The sequence below is a fragment of the Amphiura filiformis genome, chromosome 2 (genome assembly GCF_039555335.1).
Source record: "Amphiura filiformis chromosome 2, Afil_fr2py, whole genome shotgun sequence".
Taxonomy (NCBI): domain Eukaryota; kingdom Metazoa; phylum Echinodermata; class Ophiuroidea; order Amphilepidida; family Amphiuridae; genus Amphiura; species Amphiura filiformis.
Window position 1 is genome coordinate 84,866,102 of NC_092629.1, and position 17,173 is coordinate 84,883,274.

Consider the following 17,173-nt stretch of genomic DNA (forward strand, 5'->3'; position numbering starts at 1 on the left):
ACCCTCAAAACAACTGATGCGCAGTCATTAACCTCTAAGTATTGATGCATCTTTCCACATGACCAATGTTCATTGCATACAGGCCTATAGAGTAGTGAGTCATTAAAATAAAAATATTTTTCCGACCGACCGACCCCAAAAATCCCACTGGAGGGCAAGCTAACACTTTTTTTCTTGGCCTGAGGTTTATGACTGCGCATCAGTTGTTTTGAGGGTATATATCTAACCATTGTAATTTGGAACCGAGATCCGAAGCACAATGTTTAGATATTTCACAATACCAGAAAATGAACTGATGCAAAGCCATTAACCTCATTCATAACCATCACTTTTTCACTTCTTTAATTCCATCTACTTCACATTTGCTTCTTTTAAATTTAAAAACAGAATAAAAATTTTCACTTTATCTTCTGTTTCCCTGTAAAAAAATAGATTAGCTGATTAAGGAAATACCGCAAGCGATCAATCACACTAGAGCGTGCAATCATGCGATGTCCGAATACTGTGGCTAATGCACACATAAATTGTTGGAACGCATAACACATTACACAATGCGGTCATTGTAAAGCATACTTATGTTACGTTATGAGACGCAGTCATTATACTTTTTCAATAACCTGTGGCACTGCGTAATTATGCAAAAGGAAAATTTGAAAAAGGAATCCTGCTTTTAATTTTGTACTCAATTCTTTAACATATGACATTGATCAGTGAATTGTAATTTTATATTCATTTCAGGTATCTCGCCTAGTAAAAGTCTACCAAGCAGATTCTCCATACTTCAAGATTATCAGTCCTCCTGATATTGCCACAAAAGTTGCACCTGGCATGCCGACGATATTCAAAATACAATTCATTCCAACGGAAAAGAAGGTAAGAGATCAACAATTGACAAGGAAATGTGTAACTATAGTAAATTGATGTAAACCTTTGATGAGAGTGTATGTCCCCGATGTACGGTCCACACCGTCATCATCCCTATATCTTCGTGTCAAAAATTGCAGTGATAGTACTGCGAATCCTCTCGCTTTTCAATAGCTACGCATGGCGATTTTGATCGAGATAGGCTGAGCGACTCAGGCTAAGCATAGTACGACTATCATATGAGATACCATCAAGTTCTATTCTACACATTACGATTTGCGCATACTCTAGTATCCCATAATAGTGTTGCTATTACAAGCAAATTCGATTTGTTTTGAGGTAAAACCAAGGTTTTGTTTTAAATACACTAACTTGAAATTAAATACACTAATTAGCGGCCATCACTGTTTGCTCTGGATACATTTTTACTGCATTTTTTAGGCGTAACGATTTTTAAATCGATAGTTAAATTTGTGATATATTTAATTTGGGAATTACAATTATATAAAGGAACACATTTATGATCCAGGTGCGTGTATAATAGAAAATTCGATCACTGCGTGTATATCACAATGCATATGTAAACTTTCTTTATCTGTGTCAACAATAGAATATTGATCACCAACGGAGTATGAAGCTTTATGAAAAAAAAAAAAATTTATAATATAGCGTGTTGACACTGTGCGGTCAACAAGACACCTCTGAAGCGTAGTATGTATGCTTTGGGCCTCATACACGTTGTAAATTTCACATCCATATACATTGTGGGTTGTGCCTTGTTAACATCGTGGAAGTACGCTCTCGTCAACGGTTTACAGCAGTTTACTGCACTTTACCGCATAAATATGTAGCTGATGTAGCTTCTGAGCTCGGCCTTGGCAACAGTTTTCAGTTCCATGCAGCACCAAGACCTCTCAAGTAGCCCAAACTTTAATGCTGCCTACTCCTAATCAGACGATGGTGGACGACATCGATTCAATGCCGGCAACAGCCATTAGCGTAAACAAAACAGACAATATGACGGCAATACTGCCTGGACGCAATATTATTATTTTTCCCTGAGCTTTGGCCCGTTACAGAAAAAAAATGAACAAAATATATTTCCCAGCGCAATGTATACATTTTCACATGAAAATAAATAATTTTGAATTCAAAACGAATGTCAGAAGAAAAAAATATTTTCTCTGCGGGACCGAGTTGAACCCAGACCGCCTGCGTGAAAGGTACCATTGCTAACCATTACACCACGGAGGTATTATGATTTACGTAGGAGAAATTTTAATAATACTGTATCATAACATGTCGTGCGTTATTCATACAAAAAATTCAAAAAACAGTACTTACAATGAGGTTCATTGTCGAACCTCAACGGATTTAGACTGATAAAATATTGCTTGATAATATACATAAACTTTTGGAATTATTTGAGACATTTTCGTGTTTACGTGTAAAACCAATGACGACGTCAAAATTCAGTCGATCTTGGCCGGCCCCCCCTGCTCCTAATGCACTCAATTTCCCAATTTTGGGTGCAGCAAACTGCTTGAAACCCCCCAGTTAGCCAGAAAAGTAATTAGTTCACCAACTTCTGTTGTAAATCAAAACTCAATCGAATGGGCTGTTACAGTTTAAATTACATACACCCACTATGGAAAAGATGACCTTAATCTTCAACCCGGGCAGTGTGACTTTCAAATGGGGCTATCTGAAATGGGTGATTCCATTTAAAAATTTTCCCACGAGTGGGAGATTAAGGTCATCAGGGTTATAGTCACACCGGTAGGGGGTAACCGGCGCCGAAAAAAACCCCAAAAAACATATATATATATTTTTTTTCCCACAAATGTTTTATTCATCATACAAAAAGAGTTAAAAACCAAGCCTATTCCCTGATCCCTCACGTTCGCTAAAAAGATTGTGCCCCGAGACAGCACTCTAATTGGATAGTAAAATTAGCCGGCATTCAACTTGGGCTAGCTATAAACCCTGAAGATCATGTCTTCCATAGGGGGTCTTTGGATTTCAACTGGAATAGCCCAAAGCTCTAAAACAAATGTGAGCAAAAGATCTTGTAATAAAAATTCAATTCACCAATAACTTGAATTCCACACATTCCGTTATATTTTCAGGATTATGTTCATGAACTGATCTGCATGACAGAAAGAGAGAAGTTCATTGTGCCGGTAAAAGCCATCGGTGCCAGAGCTGTGCTGGATTTCCCGGACCAAGTCAACTTTTCAACATGTTTGGTGAAACATTCCAACTCCAAGACATTGCTTGTTCGTAATGTTGGCAATAAAGAAGCCAGATTTGCCCTCAGTGTACCTGAGTAAGTATCGTCATTAAATGCAGTGCAATCAAATAATGTGTTTCTGCTGGGAACCTACCGTATTTTGTCAAATAGTCGCCCCCCCCTCAAATAAACGCCCCACCACTTTTTTCAACCAAGATGTTTCAAAAATGCCGATATTTCCATGCTATCTTGTGCAGTAAGCTTACCAAGTTCCCACATGGTCGATAATAGCGTCAATAATTGGCAAAAATCTGGATTGGAAACCCGGAAGTGAGCCAGAAGTCAGTGTTTCTAGTTCATATTTCATCATTTTAGCGTTTTTTATCGTTCTAAAATTGAACTTGAATAAACGCCCCACCCCCTTGGGAAAATGTAACGCCCCGGGGGCGTTTATTTGACGAAATACAGTATTTTGTGTATAATGCATGGTGATAGGTGGTGTATCGGGTTTTATATACTCATACAAAGTTTCTTGTCATTTAATTGGCCAACTACTGTTGATTATTTCTGCTATTTTTAGCGGCCAGCTGCAAAAGGACTATTACACTCCACGTCCGTGCAATAGTCATTTTTCCATTGCACGGACGCGAAGCTACCATAGCAACGCTGACTGACGCGCTGGTGTTGTAGATATTTTTAAATTTATTCAATATTATTTAGCATGTACTAAGCCTTCAAAATGATGAATTATGTAAATTAGGTACAGCTAGTAACAGCCTTCATGTTCAATAATAGCCTTTACTAGCTTTTCGATGATTATAGCCTTCACTTAGCATGTACTAAGCCTGCAAAATGATGAATTATGTAAATTAGGTACAGCTAGTGCAAGCCTTCACTAGCTGTTACATAACAGCTAGTGATATTGAAGCTTAAGGGTACATAACACAAAATAGCCTTCCATAGACTTTACGTGCAAAATAGGGGTCACGTTTTAGGCCATAAGTTGAGTTACCTCTAGTTTTGAAATATATATTTGATATCATCTTAATCAGAACAAAATTCTGCATAACATATCTGAAAATGACACAACATTTTCCATCTACTTTTTGAGAAAATTAGCGCTATATATAAAAAAGCCAGATTTTCCCGTGTTTACATCCGACTGCTAACCACGTTTTGACCTCGTGTGTTCATGCGCTCATCATCGTAAACATCACTCAAATTTTTGCGTTTCCTTTTCAAATTAGTAGAGATCACATTCACAAATTCTAGTAAAACACAATTTTCAACACTAAAATTGTTAATATTGCACCGATTTTGCACAATTTGTATGCAAAGTTGGGACTATAGGCGTGATAAACTTTTGCCAGAAACCGCTTCACATGCGGATTTAGTGGTATGAACCCTTAACTATACTTACATTATCCATGATGCGGCATATATTATTGCACACAAAGATAACTACATGCATTACATATGATATTGTCCACATAGCATGCATCCCAAATGTAAAAAGTGAAAAACAAGACCTATATTATAAATAAAGCTGGAAACATCCAAAGGATTAAGATTCCATCTGCATTCATCCACACCAGTTCAAAATGCCATCATGCACCTTTTTGACCCTTGGGTCAACCACTGAGGAAGTGAAGGCTAGTGACGGCTATAATTGTGTAACAGCTATAAGCCAAGTTTAAAAATCGAACAGCTATAGCTAAAATAGCTGTTCAAAAATGTGAAGGCTAAATTATAGCTGTTCAAAAATGTGAAGGCTATTATAATTATAGCTGTTCAAAATGTGAAGGCTAAATTATAGCTGTTCCAAGCATGTAACAGCTAAGCTACTGGCTGTTCAAACTTACAACTGCTGAGTAATAGTCTAGTGAAGGCTTAATTAGCTGTTCACTTTGGTAAGGGATATATATGTATCTTTAAACATGAGAAATCCTTGAGTAACAGTGAATGAACAGGACTTGGCTTTAATGGCAGGCAATAACTCAATTGCATATAATATAGTGAAAACTCAAATTGGTATACAATATTGCTGTCCATTTAAAAAAACAAACATTGTGTGTGGTTTCTTTAACAGACCGTTTGATGCGAGTCCAGCCAATGGTACACTAGCCATACAAGAAAGCATGCAAGTGGAGATTATGTTTAAACCTATGACAATTGGTGATCATTGTGATGATATGGTGATCAGCTATGATACAGGTATGTAGAGAACAAAGACATTAGATACAAAGATTACCGACTCTGTCATGTCTGTCTGTCACTCTCTGAGATTATGTTCAAACCTATGACAATTGGTGATCATTGTGATGATATGGTGATCAGCTATGACACAGGTATGTAGAGAACAAAGACATTAGATACAAAGATTACCAACTCTGTCATGTCTGTACTGTCTCTCACTGAGATTATGTTCAAACCTATGACAATTGGTGATCATTGTGATGATATGGTGATCAGCTATGACACAGGTATGTAGAGAACAAAGACATTAGATACAAAGATTACCAACTCTGTCATGTCTGTACTGTCTCTCACTGAGATTATGTTCAAACCTATGACAATTGGTGATCATTGTGATGATATGGTGATCAGTTATGACACAGGTATGTAGAAAACAAAGACATTAGATACAAAGATTACCGACTCTGTCATGTCTGTCTGTCTCTCTCTGAGATTATGTTCAAACCTATGACGATTGGTGATCATTGTGATGATATGGTGATCAGCTATGACACAGGTATGTAGAGAACAAAGACATTAGATACAAAGATTACACACTCGGCAGTCCACGCTTTTTAATGCGTGCCGGTTCGAAATTCTGAAAATCGGTAAAAGCGTGGGGGCTGACATATTTTCACTAAAAAGGGTGGACTAGTAAAAAGCGTGGAGACGAAATATAAAGCGTGGCACTAAATTTCCTCCAAGAAAATATTCAATCATAATATAGAAATGTGGTACAAAACATGAAAACATTAATTACAAGCATAATTTGGAAAGAAAAATCCGTAAATAAAAAAATACAATAATTTTATATAAAATAATTATGAACGTATCGGGCGTCAGAGTTGTTATTTCCATTTTACTAATGTCAGCCTGGTTGAAAAATATCGGGAAAATTAGCCTAAGTGCGATACACATTATTTGAAAATAATTACGCTATTACACATTGCGTACGGTCCAGAGATTCAGTGAATCTACTTTGCGTGTTTACAAACATGGCGAGCTTCGTGCGGGGATGGACCCCAGAAAACCAGCACGCCCGGGTATTGGCCATGCACCGCAACTCACCAGCAGGTAACTGGCGCAAAGTGGCTGATATTCGGGTGCAATACACCGTGCTTCACCAGAAATGGGTGTACACATCGCCGCCGGAGCTCGGGGTTGATGGAGAAGAAGATGAATTTACAGCGACGCTGAAGTATCTCATCCCTTTCGGAATGACTAAACTTCTTTGCAAAAACTATGGCAGCGGTGTTTGCAAAGCGTCGTTTCAAATTTTACCTATTGCCGTGAAAGATGCCATGGGTGAGATTTTAGATGCAGACACGTACGACAGCAAGAGAATGAGAATATATATTTCCACCGAAGGAAACAAGGGATACGGGGACTTCAAACACATTTATTGCTGCATATGCAAGGATAAAACTTTGCCCACAATTGTTGCTCAGTATAAAGCTTCATTCAGAGACCAATCATTGGCTGAACTAATGGAGCAATGGGACACATTACCAATTAGTAGAAACCACGCTGATGTAGTAGGCTGCCTTATCCCGGACCAGCCAGATTTGAATTGTGCACCCAACACAAGGTTTGTAATATTCTTCATATTTATTTATTTATTGTGCGAAATCATAAACGTTAAATGACTGTCATTTTCCATGTTCTATGCAAATGAGCAAATTACCGCCTCGAAACGTTGTTTATGCGTGCGAAGCCTGCACGCCGTCACAGTTTCCATTAATTACGTACTATGCTTATTCTAAAATCATTGTAATAATGTCATTGAATATAACATGACATCACGTAATATTGTGGACAGTTGTTTTGACGACTGACCATTTAAACTGCACTGAATTTCATAAACATAAATACCAAATAAGGCAGCTCTTATCCAAATAAGGCAGCTCGCTATCCAAATAAGGCCATCGCAAACAGCGCCGCTCATTAAATATTTAAACGAATCCAGTGCTGGGCAAATCAATCGATCTCCCGATTCACAAACTTTGATTGGTGATTGCAAACTAATGGTGATATCCTTCCGGTGTCGTATTTTCTTGAACATGCGAGCCCAGCTCTACATTTTGAACTTGGTCAGTGTTGCAACTGTGTTTGCAACATTGCAATCAATGGCGGGCTGCCGGGGGGGAGTGATGATTTCCGACGATCATTGCAGAAAAATCGCCACAAAATGATGTTTTTTGTAAGTACAATATTATCAAACTGATGTAGAATTATAGCAGAATGTGTCATTAATATGTCAAAACAATATGCTCATATTTTTGAGACGATACGAAACTTTGACAGCTTAACCATCGCGTATATACTGCGCGATGTCAAGCATGTGCATTGAACCTTGTGCAAATATTGTACACGCTGGACGGCTACTCACAATACATGTATGCTTGATTTGTAAAAGGAAATTGGCCCGAACTGGGGCATAAACTTCTTGAGACTGCGGGTGCTGCATGCTTTTTTGCAGTTGACATGGTTGATGATTGCTAGTCCGAATAATCAGACCCAGAACAAAATATTAATTTCTGACATGATCGTGTTCTGGGTCTGAACTGTTTCCATTCGAAATCTTGATGCCAAATTGGACAAAAGAAGCACATAGTCCTACTTCACAGTTTTTCAATCCCCTCAATCCTCATGTTGCGTGTATCACTCTATTGTGGACCATCCTTTTGCATTTTGATACTTGAGTATTTGGACAAGCGGAACAGTTTTGACAGGCCCTTTGTCTACCTCTCTGTTTGTAAACAAACGAGGAGGTCGAAATTGTCCTCCTCTGCGAATACGAAAGACAGCGTAATAGTACGGCACTAGGTTGATGCATTAAATCTTGGCTTAACATTTTTGACGAAAGTCAACCTAAACATTGTAACTTTGCTACGGAAAGTGCTATGACAAAATGTTTTTCAGTTTTGGCTGTCTTTACTCAAGGCCGCTTTTGATAATTTTATTAAGTGGTACTTGATGACAAATTTGAATTATTTCGTCTTTTTTTCTACTGTGTACTATAATATGTACGTCATGTAAATGGCATGGATGGTAAGTTACCGTGTACATGTATGTAAACAATGTACATGACTTACGAGTGATCGGGAATATCCTCCGAGTCCGGGGTTTACTCCCCTAAAAAATAGTTTTTGCAATGCTCCATGATGAAAAAAAATCATTCCAAAAAATTATTCTTTTTTTAATAATTTTTTTTGTGCCCAGCAGCCAGCGTCCTTGGTGGGTGGAACAACATACATGCATGCATGGTAATATTCATTGTTTTGTTTTCGTAAAACTCAGGCCTATTACTTATGAAAAGAAATCACACTTTTTTTTCCCAGGAGATACCTAACCCATCCTCATCTACACAAAAGGGATTGTCACCCTACTGAGTCAAAGCCCAAGAAGAAGTCAAAGAAATTGTCAACATTTTTCCAGAAGTCTAACCCTGTAACTGATAGTGATACAACTGAGCAGGATTCTCAATCTGATGGACTCAATTCCAGTGGAGATGACGTCACGTTTGATGCTGATATTCATGATGGAAATGAAGGTATGTGGGCAAAAGTGTCTGACATTGTTCGAAGTTTTAAACCGTTGCTTGATATTAATTTATGTCATAATATATAATGTTAACACATTTTTTAATTGGCTAATCTACTTAAAGGCCTATTTACCTAACAAACTGAATACTAATTATAATATTGGCTCGCAGCCCTGAACATGACTGAAGGACGAAACATTAGAAATCCTTTTGTCCGGACTGTGCACCGTACATAATTTTTGCTCATATATTTTATGCGCTTAAGCCTTTGAACTAACTTAGTTTCATTCCATGAAAGTTTGCATATTTAAACTGTTCAGATTTCTGTTCGAACTGTTTTACTGCCAGGATATTCTTTAACATGAATTTGGAGCTGTGCAATAATTATGAGACTGCGGCCGGGGCAAATGTGATATTTTTTTGGCAAGCCGAGAGGGGGAGCAAGCAATTTTTGGCTTGTGGTCAGCCATTTGGAAATTTTACCCCCCGCTCATAATTATTGCACAGCCCTTACTAGTTTATTGCAAATGAAACTATTTGTATTTACGTTGTGTTTATACCCAGAAAAGAGCATCAATGTTAAAATTCCTCTGCCGTTCCATAATAGTGAATTCATGAAGACTGTTTTTTTTACGGTAAGTTTTGCTTTATTTTACTAATATGTTTTCATTGTGTTTGTACTAAACTTCAGTTATGATTATCTATAAGGCCAAAAAAAAAAAAAAGTTTATCTCAAAGCTCACGTCGATTTTGAAAACAAATGCGAAATGCGATTTAGAAAAAAATCTGATTGTCGCCGAATTTTTCCGGAAAAACTAAAAAAAAAATGTGAAATAAAAAAAAATTCTGCATTTCTTTTTTTCCAAATCTCACAATTTTACAAATGTGTGCGCGAGCTTTGAGACAATATTTATTTTTTTTTGGCCTAATACGCCACATCTATCTAAATATCTAATAATATCTCCATCTGTGAGCACTTTGATTTTCTCATTATCAATGTAATACATAGGCCTATATCAGACATGACATGTATTAATTTTTTTTTTTTTTTTTTTTTTTTTAATTTTCAGGACACAACGTACATGCAGTACCTGGAACATCCAGTCAGAAGAGGAAGCGTGCACCCTCTGTCATCACAGTCAAACAAGGGAAGAAATTGAGGTTCACAAATATAAATGACTTTGTTGAACAAAAACTTTCCTTAACTGATAAACCAAAAGATGATCTTGATAAATGGGCACAAAATTATGCACTTTCTATCATACACAAAGGGGTAGAAAAAATGCTTGCCAATGCAGCAGTCATAGATATGTACAACACCTCAATGGCTGGAGTTAGAGGGTATCATTCCACTGTACTCAAGCATGTCAAAGTGAATGGGATGAGTATCACCCCTCCCCCAATAGTGTCTGTAAATTCACATAACATCCCAAGCTTTCAGAAAGCTATCTTAGATGCATATAAACAGAATGAAAACCCTGAAAATCCATACCATGTGCTGAGACAACCAGAAACAAGGGATTATTCATTACTTCATGATGCCACAACCAAGTATGTAAAAAATGTGAATAGTGCATTTGTACGGGTTGTAGATGTAGATTGTCAAGTAAAGCGAGTGCCTTTCAGTCTCACTGAAGTACCAGGTGGGTCCCTGAATGCTGAAGTTCTGAAAAACATGTTACTTGAAGAAATTGTGGGTGCCAGTGTCAAGCCACAGCAGCCTCATGTAAGTGCTTACACAAAGGTAGTACAAGAACTAGAAAAGGTGAAAGCAAAACAAGTGTCTAACAGATCAGAAGAATATGTAAAGAAGTCTGTAAGTGCAGAAACAGAGCTGACATACCTGCAACAACAAATAGATCTTGCAATAAATCAGAAGGAATTTAACATTCTTGCTCAGTTAAGTAAGAGAGCAGATATCCTTCAGTCAGAGTTCCAGAATGAGCCAACAGGTGAGGTAGAGCCAGACCCAGAATTGGACAATATACAGGTAAAAATACCGGATTACAGCTCCACTGAGAATCAAAATGCCCCTCCCTTTCTGCTGGTCAAAGAAAACGTGATGCTTGATCAACCTACACTCCAACTCCCTGAGATCTTGCCGAGGCCACCTAAGTTCCTTAAGATGTGTAAGCTAACTGGAATGAACGAATCAACAATCAATGTTCAATGTTCCCACTGGGCCAACGCGATATCACAAGATGGGTGTGCCACCAATTTTGCCGCTACGAGGAAGTTGACTCAGGAGTATGGCATACTGACACCGTCAAGCCGCTGCACCTCACACACAGCTGATGGCACATTAAAACGCCTTGCCAAATCCAGGACTATGAATGTTCTGGAGGTCACTACCTTATATGAGTCCTTGAGAGTTGTGATGTCTCATATAGCCTACAGCCCCAAGACTACTAGTTTGCTGAAACAAAGCATCAAGATGTTAGATATGCGTCAGATCACTACTTTTAACTGGTGCAGCACCAGGATGGGAGGTTTCTTTAAGGCTTGTGAGCGATGTTGTGAACTGATTGTGCCACTTTTTGATGCATTGGTGACTGGGGACGTGAAGGAAGATCAGCGAGCAGTGCTGATGAGCCCAACTTCTACTTACCTTATCTTCCTGCTCGCCGACATTAGCAAGCAGGCATTTCAGTCATACCTTCATACAGTTGACTCAGATTCAGTGGTAATCAGCGAAGTTCATGGGATAGCGATGAGGACGGCTAATGGGTGTGACAGCATTACAACACCACAAGCTGATGGCATGCTTGAGCAATTAGAGATGGATATCCATGGTAATCTTTACTTGACTGTGATTGTGAAGAATCAGGAGCACAAGCTAAGGCTGAACTACCAACACAGAGGGCGTCGAGGTGGAAATGAAGGGGATGCTGCACTACAGCTGATAAAGGCACAACTCTCAGACCTCAAAAGAAGAGTGCTGCAAAACATAGAAGAGAACATAAAGGACCAGACCAAAGACACACTTGCTAGTTCTTTTGCAGCATTGGATCTGGATTCAACTGAAAGCTTGGAGACACGACTAGATCTGGTGGCTGCTCTTTGGGACACATACGGAAGAGACTACACACACACCATCCCAGAGAAGTACTGCGATATGAATATCACTGTGACATACAAGAAGAAGATTTCCTGCTCACTTAGTGATTTACAAGAAGAATTTAGAAGAGCATACCCAGAACTAAACAAGCTAGCCAGGAAGAGGAAGGATGCTGTTGAAGCCAAGTCAGCTATTCCAACTCAGCTCAGTTTGCTTCAGGACTTTGTGAAGACAAATGAGATGTCTTACTACCATGTCTGCCAGTTGGTTCGCATAGCCATCTCTATAGCCCCCAACACTGGTTGGATAGAGCGCTCCTATTCTCACTTAACACACATTTGTGAGAAACACAGGGGTCAGCTTGATATGAAGAATATGGAAACTCTCTATCTTCTGAAAGAGTTGAACATTCCTGTAAAAGAAAACTACAATGATGAGCTGAAACTACTACAGCGCACATGAAGATATCAATTTGAGACTGTTCAATATGACCTTTATGATGTGTCTTTGAATTCCGAGTCCTAGATTACTAATATCTATTAGTAATGTAAGAGCAGTATAATTATCAGAACTTATAGTAATATGGTATGAGTAATTCGAGGGGTGATAATTATTAAAAAAAGACGTAACTCCATTTTACTCATTCTGAGAAAGTGGGGATATCAGGGTCAGGGACCCTGATATCCCCACCCTGGGTGCAATACACCGTGCTTCACCAGAAATACATTATGTTGAAACGACTTGTCAGAGGTTGATGGAGAAGAAGATGAAACTACAGCGACGCTGAAGTATCTCATCCCTTTCGAATGACTAAACTTCTTTGCAAAAACTATGGCAGCGGAGTTTGCAAAGCGTCGTTTCAAATTTTACCTATAACGGTGAAAGATGCCATGGGTGAAATTTTAGATGCAGTCACACGTACGACAGCAAGAGAATGAGAATTTATATTTCCACCAAAGGAAACAAGGGCTACGGGGATTTCAAACACATTTATTGCTGCATATGCAAGGATAAAACTTTGCCCACGATTGTTGCTCAGTATAAAGCTTCATTCAGAGACCAATCATTGGCTGAACTTATGGAGCAATGGGACACATTACCAAATAGTAGAAACTACACTGATGTAGTAGGCTGCCTTATCCCGGACCAGCCAGATATGGTTTGTGCACCCAACAAAATATGGCAGCGGGGTCTGCAAAGCATCGTTTCAAATTTTACCTGTTGTGGCGAGAGACACCATGGGTGAAATTTTAGATGCTGAAACGTACGACAGTAAGAGAATGAGAGTTTACATTTCCACCGCCGAAGGAAACAAGGGCTACGGGGATTTCAAACACATTTATTGCTGCATATGCAAGGATAAAACTTTGCCCACGATTGTTAATCAGTATAAAGCTTCATTCAGAGACCAATCATTGGCTGAACTTATGGAGCAATGGGACACATTACCAATTAGTAGAAACTACACTGAATGTAGTAGGCTGCCTTATCCCAGCGGGGTCTGCAAAGCATCGTTTCAAATTTTACAAGGTGGTGCTAAATGGAGTTTAGTCTTTGTATGTGCTGATTGGAAAGAGCTACTAATTTTTCTGAAAATTGTGATATAAAAATCTCAATTTTCGCAAAAAAATGGGAGTTACGTCCTCTTTAATCACCCCTCGAATTGTTTAACTACAAGAGGCAACTATAACAATTTTAATGTAATTACATAAACAAAGCTGAAATCAAATGGCAATGATCAGTTCCAACAGTTTGTTAATCATTTTTTTATGTACTATAATTTTTCACGGCAACTGTGGTGACTTTGGACACTGGGGTGACTTTGGACACGCATAGCACAGGGTTGCTTGATTTAAATCACATGATTTTTTATCAAAAAAATCATGTGATTTAAATAAGAGCAACCCTGTTCCATGCACGTTCAAAGTCGCCCCAGTGTCCAAAATCACCCCGGTTTAAGGTAATTTATGACAAGTAATGTGACTGTAAAGTGACTGAAGTGTTTCAATCATCTTTGATAATGGGAACCGGATTATCTGACAGACCATGTTTAAATATTGGAAAATTATGCACTGTGTCATTAATCCTTCAGACAGTATGATACTTGCCTGTTAAATTGGTCTAAGTGATACTGGCAAGTTGTCTTGAATATTCTGAATCATCAGGTAGATAGATAAATCAAATTAAGTATCTGGACTTACTGTTTTGAGTTGGCTACAGTAGGCTATCACGTCTCATCCAAGACACATCGTCAGGCCTAATGGGCTGGCGCTTAAGTGTTGACCCGTGTCTTGGTTGGAGTGACGTCATGGGAGAGTCGTCGAGGAACCCGCTTGATGGCTGGGGTCAAGGAGGCCATGTCTGCCACGAGGAGGGGTACTACGCCACAACCTGTCAAGGGCCTACAACGCAGCCATCAAGCGGGTTCCTCAACGACTGACTCATGACGTCACTCCAACCGAGTCACAGGTCAACTATTAAGCGCCAGCCCATTAGGCCTGACGATGCGTCTCGGATGAGACTTGATACTGTAGCCAACTCAAAACAGTAAGTGATAGTCCAGATGATCAGTTTGTTACTTGATTTTAATTTCACTTCTGCAGTGTTTTTGATTCTGTGCGGGGTTGTCATATTGCATTTTCTTTACATAATAATAAATAATAAAAAAACATGACTACCAGGCAAGCAACATAACTGTATGACTCGCTGCTCATCAAAATTACTACAAAAGACTTAGGAATAGAAGAATTTAAAAATATTCAAGAATGTTCATTCTACTTTCCCTTTTTATACACTTTAACTTCTCTGCACACAGGGCAGAAGCTTGGTGGCTAATATTTAAACTTTGGCATAAATCCTAGGCCCAAAAAAAAGGTTGGTCTCAAAGTTCATTAGTGGTTTGAAAAGAAATGCGAAATTAGATTGTTTTTTATTCCTGACTTTTTATGGTATAATTTTTGCCAAATTTTTCCAGACATTTTGTGTTTATTTTTTTTCAAATAAAAATAATTTCCGCATTTCTTTTCTTTCAAATCGTGTGATTTTACAAATGCTCGTAGACGAACCTTTTTTTGTGTGCCTATTCAGGGTGGTTGAGACTGACTGCAGTGTGCCAGTTCAAGTGGCCAGGTGTAACCCAAAACTATAATCTGGGTGTTAAAGTTTATCTAATTTTGTTATGGCTAGTAAGTTCACACTTGCATGCAGTTAGTACTTTCTTTGTCTGGGTAGCAAAATTTCAAACAATTCGAGGGATGATGGAAACAGACATAACTCCATTTTAGCCATTCTGAGAAAGTGGGGTTATATCAGGGTTCAATACACTGTGCTTCACCAGAAGTCTGTGTACACGACTTGTCGTCAGACGTTGAAGAAGATGAAACTTACTATTATAGCGACACTGAAGTAAGAATTATGACAGCAGATCTGCAAAGATCTGCTGTCATAATCAAATTTTACAAGGTGGTGCTAAATTGAGTTTAGTCTTTGTGTTTATTGGAAAATGCTCATTTTACTGAAAATTTTGATAACAAAATCTCATTTTTGCAACAAAATCATGGGAGTTACGTCTTCTTCAATCACCCCTCGAATTGTTCAAATACAAGAGGCAACTAACAATTTTAATGTAATTAATACTGTACATACAATTTTAATGTAATTAATACTGTACATACAATTTTAATTAATACTGTACATACTTAAGGTGGTACTACACCCCTTGAAAAATTTGTGACTATTTTTGCATTTTTCTCAAAAAACACTGGTAACAAAACTAAGGTTATGATATTTTTTGAGAAAAATGGAAAATTAGTCATAAAATTATCAGGGGCAGGGTGGACAGTAGTACCACCTTAACAAAGCTGAAATCAAATGACAATGATTGGTTCTACCAGTTGGTTAATTCATTTTTTATGTATTTTATTCTGACAATTAATATTGACAGTATATCAGCTTTGATATGGGATTGAGTCCGACCATGTTTAAATGTTGGATCAAATGTTCTTACATTAATCCTATGATAGTAAGTTGCCTGTAATTAAATTGGCCTAATAGTGGCTGTCAGTGGATGAGTGACTGACTGCAGTCTTTGCGTGCTAGTGGCAGTGCTCAGCTGTAACCCAGCAGCTATGCAGCACCCAGTCCTATTTTCAAAGTTGTTTTGATAATTACTATTCTTGTTATGGGTACTAGTTCACTTGCATGCAATTTGTTAGTACTGTCTGTATTCATTCAAGCTGGTCATCTGGCTGCAGCGCAGGAGCTTGGTGGCTATTACATGATAACACTTTGGCATTTGCCTCCCAAAGCACAAGTGACACTGTCCTATTATCCTATCCCTATCAGTGGGTGAGTGAGTACTGACTGCAGTCTTATTTGTGTGCCAGTGGCAGTGCTCAGCTGACTGTAACCCAGCAGCTCTGCAGCAGCCAGTCCTAAAAACTCTGGGTGTTAAAGTTGATAACTATTTGTGTTATGGGTAGTTCACTTGCATGCAGTTAGTACTGTCTGTGTTCAAGCTGATCATCTTGGCTGCAGGAGGGAGAGGGGAGACAGTAAAATAAGCAAGTTAAATACTGTAACTGAACCATATTGATATTAAAAAGTTCATTCAGCAAACAATAAATGATATTGCTCTAAAAAGACTAATGCTTCAGCTGTAATATTTTGTGTGTAGTAACAAATTGTTAAACTTATAGTAAACTCTTATGTCCCACTATAGTCTAAACTGGTAAGCAACCAATTAATTTATCGTCGTTGGGCAGGAAAAACCTGTGTGTCTTAATGCCCCTGAACATGTTAGCAGTTTTGCTGTAAACATGTTCAGGGGCCTGATACAGGGTTTTCCCTGCCCAACAACGTTATTCTGCTTGATATTGCTTGCGATTTGTAAAAAGGGTGGGGGTCAGGGATTTTCAGTATAAAGGGTGCCTCGGTAAAAAGGGTGGGGGTCAGGGATTTTCAGTATAAAGGGTGCCTCAGTATAAAGGGTGGGGGTCAGGAATTTTCAGTATAAAGGGTGCCTCAGTAAAAAGGGTGGGGGTAAAATAAAAAGGGTGGGGGTCAAACCCCACTGCCAAGTATGGATTACCGACTCTGTCATGTCTGTCTGTCTCTCTCTGAGATTATGTTCAAACCTATGACAATTGGTGATCATTGTGATGATATGGTGATCAGCTATGACACAGGTATGTAGAAAACAAAGACATTAGATACAAAGATTACCAACTCTGCCATGTTT

At 38.5% G+C, this 17,173-nt stretch overlaps 2 protein-coding genes across 2 annotated transcripts in view; both read left to right on the plus strand.

Annotated features, from left to right (window-relative positions):
- Window positions 1-17,173, plus strand: part of LOC140144203 (hydrocephalus-inducing protein homolog) — a 189,746-nt gene that overhangs the window by 12,129 nt on the left and 160,444 nt on the right. Inside the window, 3 exon segments of the mRNA XM_072166023.1 lie at window positions 739-873; window positions 2,994-3,193; window positions 5,187-5,311. Of these exon segments, the coding sequence (XP_072022124.1) occupies window positions 739-873; window positions 2,994-3,193; window positions 5,187-5,311 (460 nt within the window).
- On the plus strand, window positions 7,472-15,749 carry LOC140146731 (uncharacterized). Its single transcript, XM_072168607.1, has 4 exons — window positions 7,472-7,532; window positions 8,674-8,885; window positions 9,441-9,511; window positions 9,947-15,749. The coding sequence occupies exon 4, from the start codon at window positions 10,159-10,161 to the stop codon at window positions 12,394-12,396; it is 2,238 nt and encodes a 745-aa protein (XP_072024708.1). The 5' UTR covers window positions 7,472-7,532; window positions 8,674-8,885; window positions 9,441-9,511; window positions 9,947-10,158; the 3' UTR covers window positions 12,397-15,749.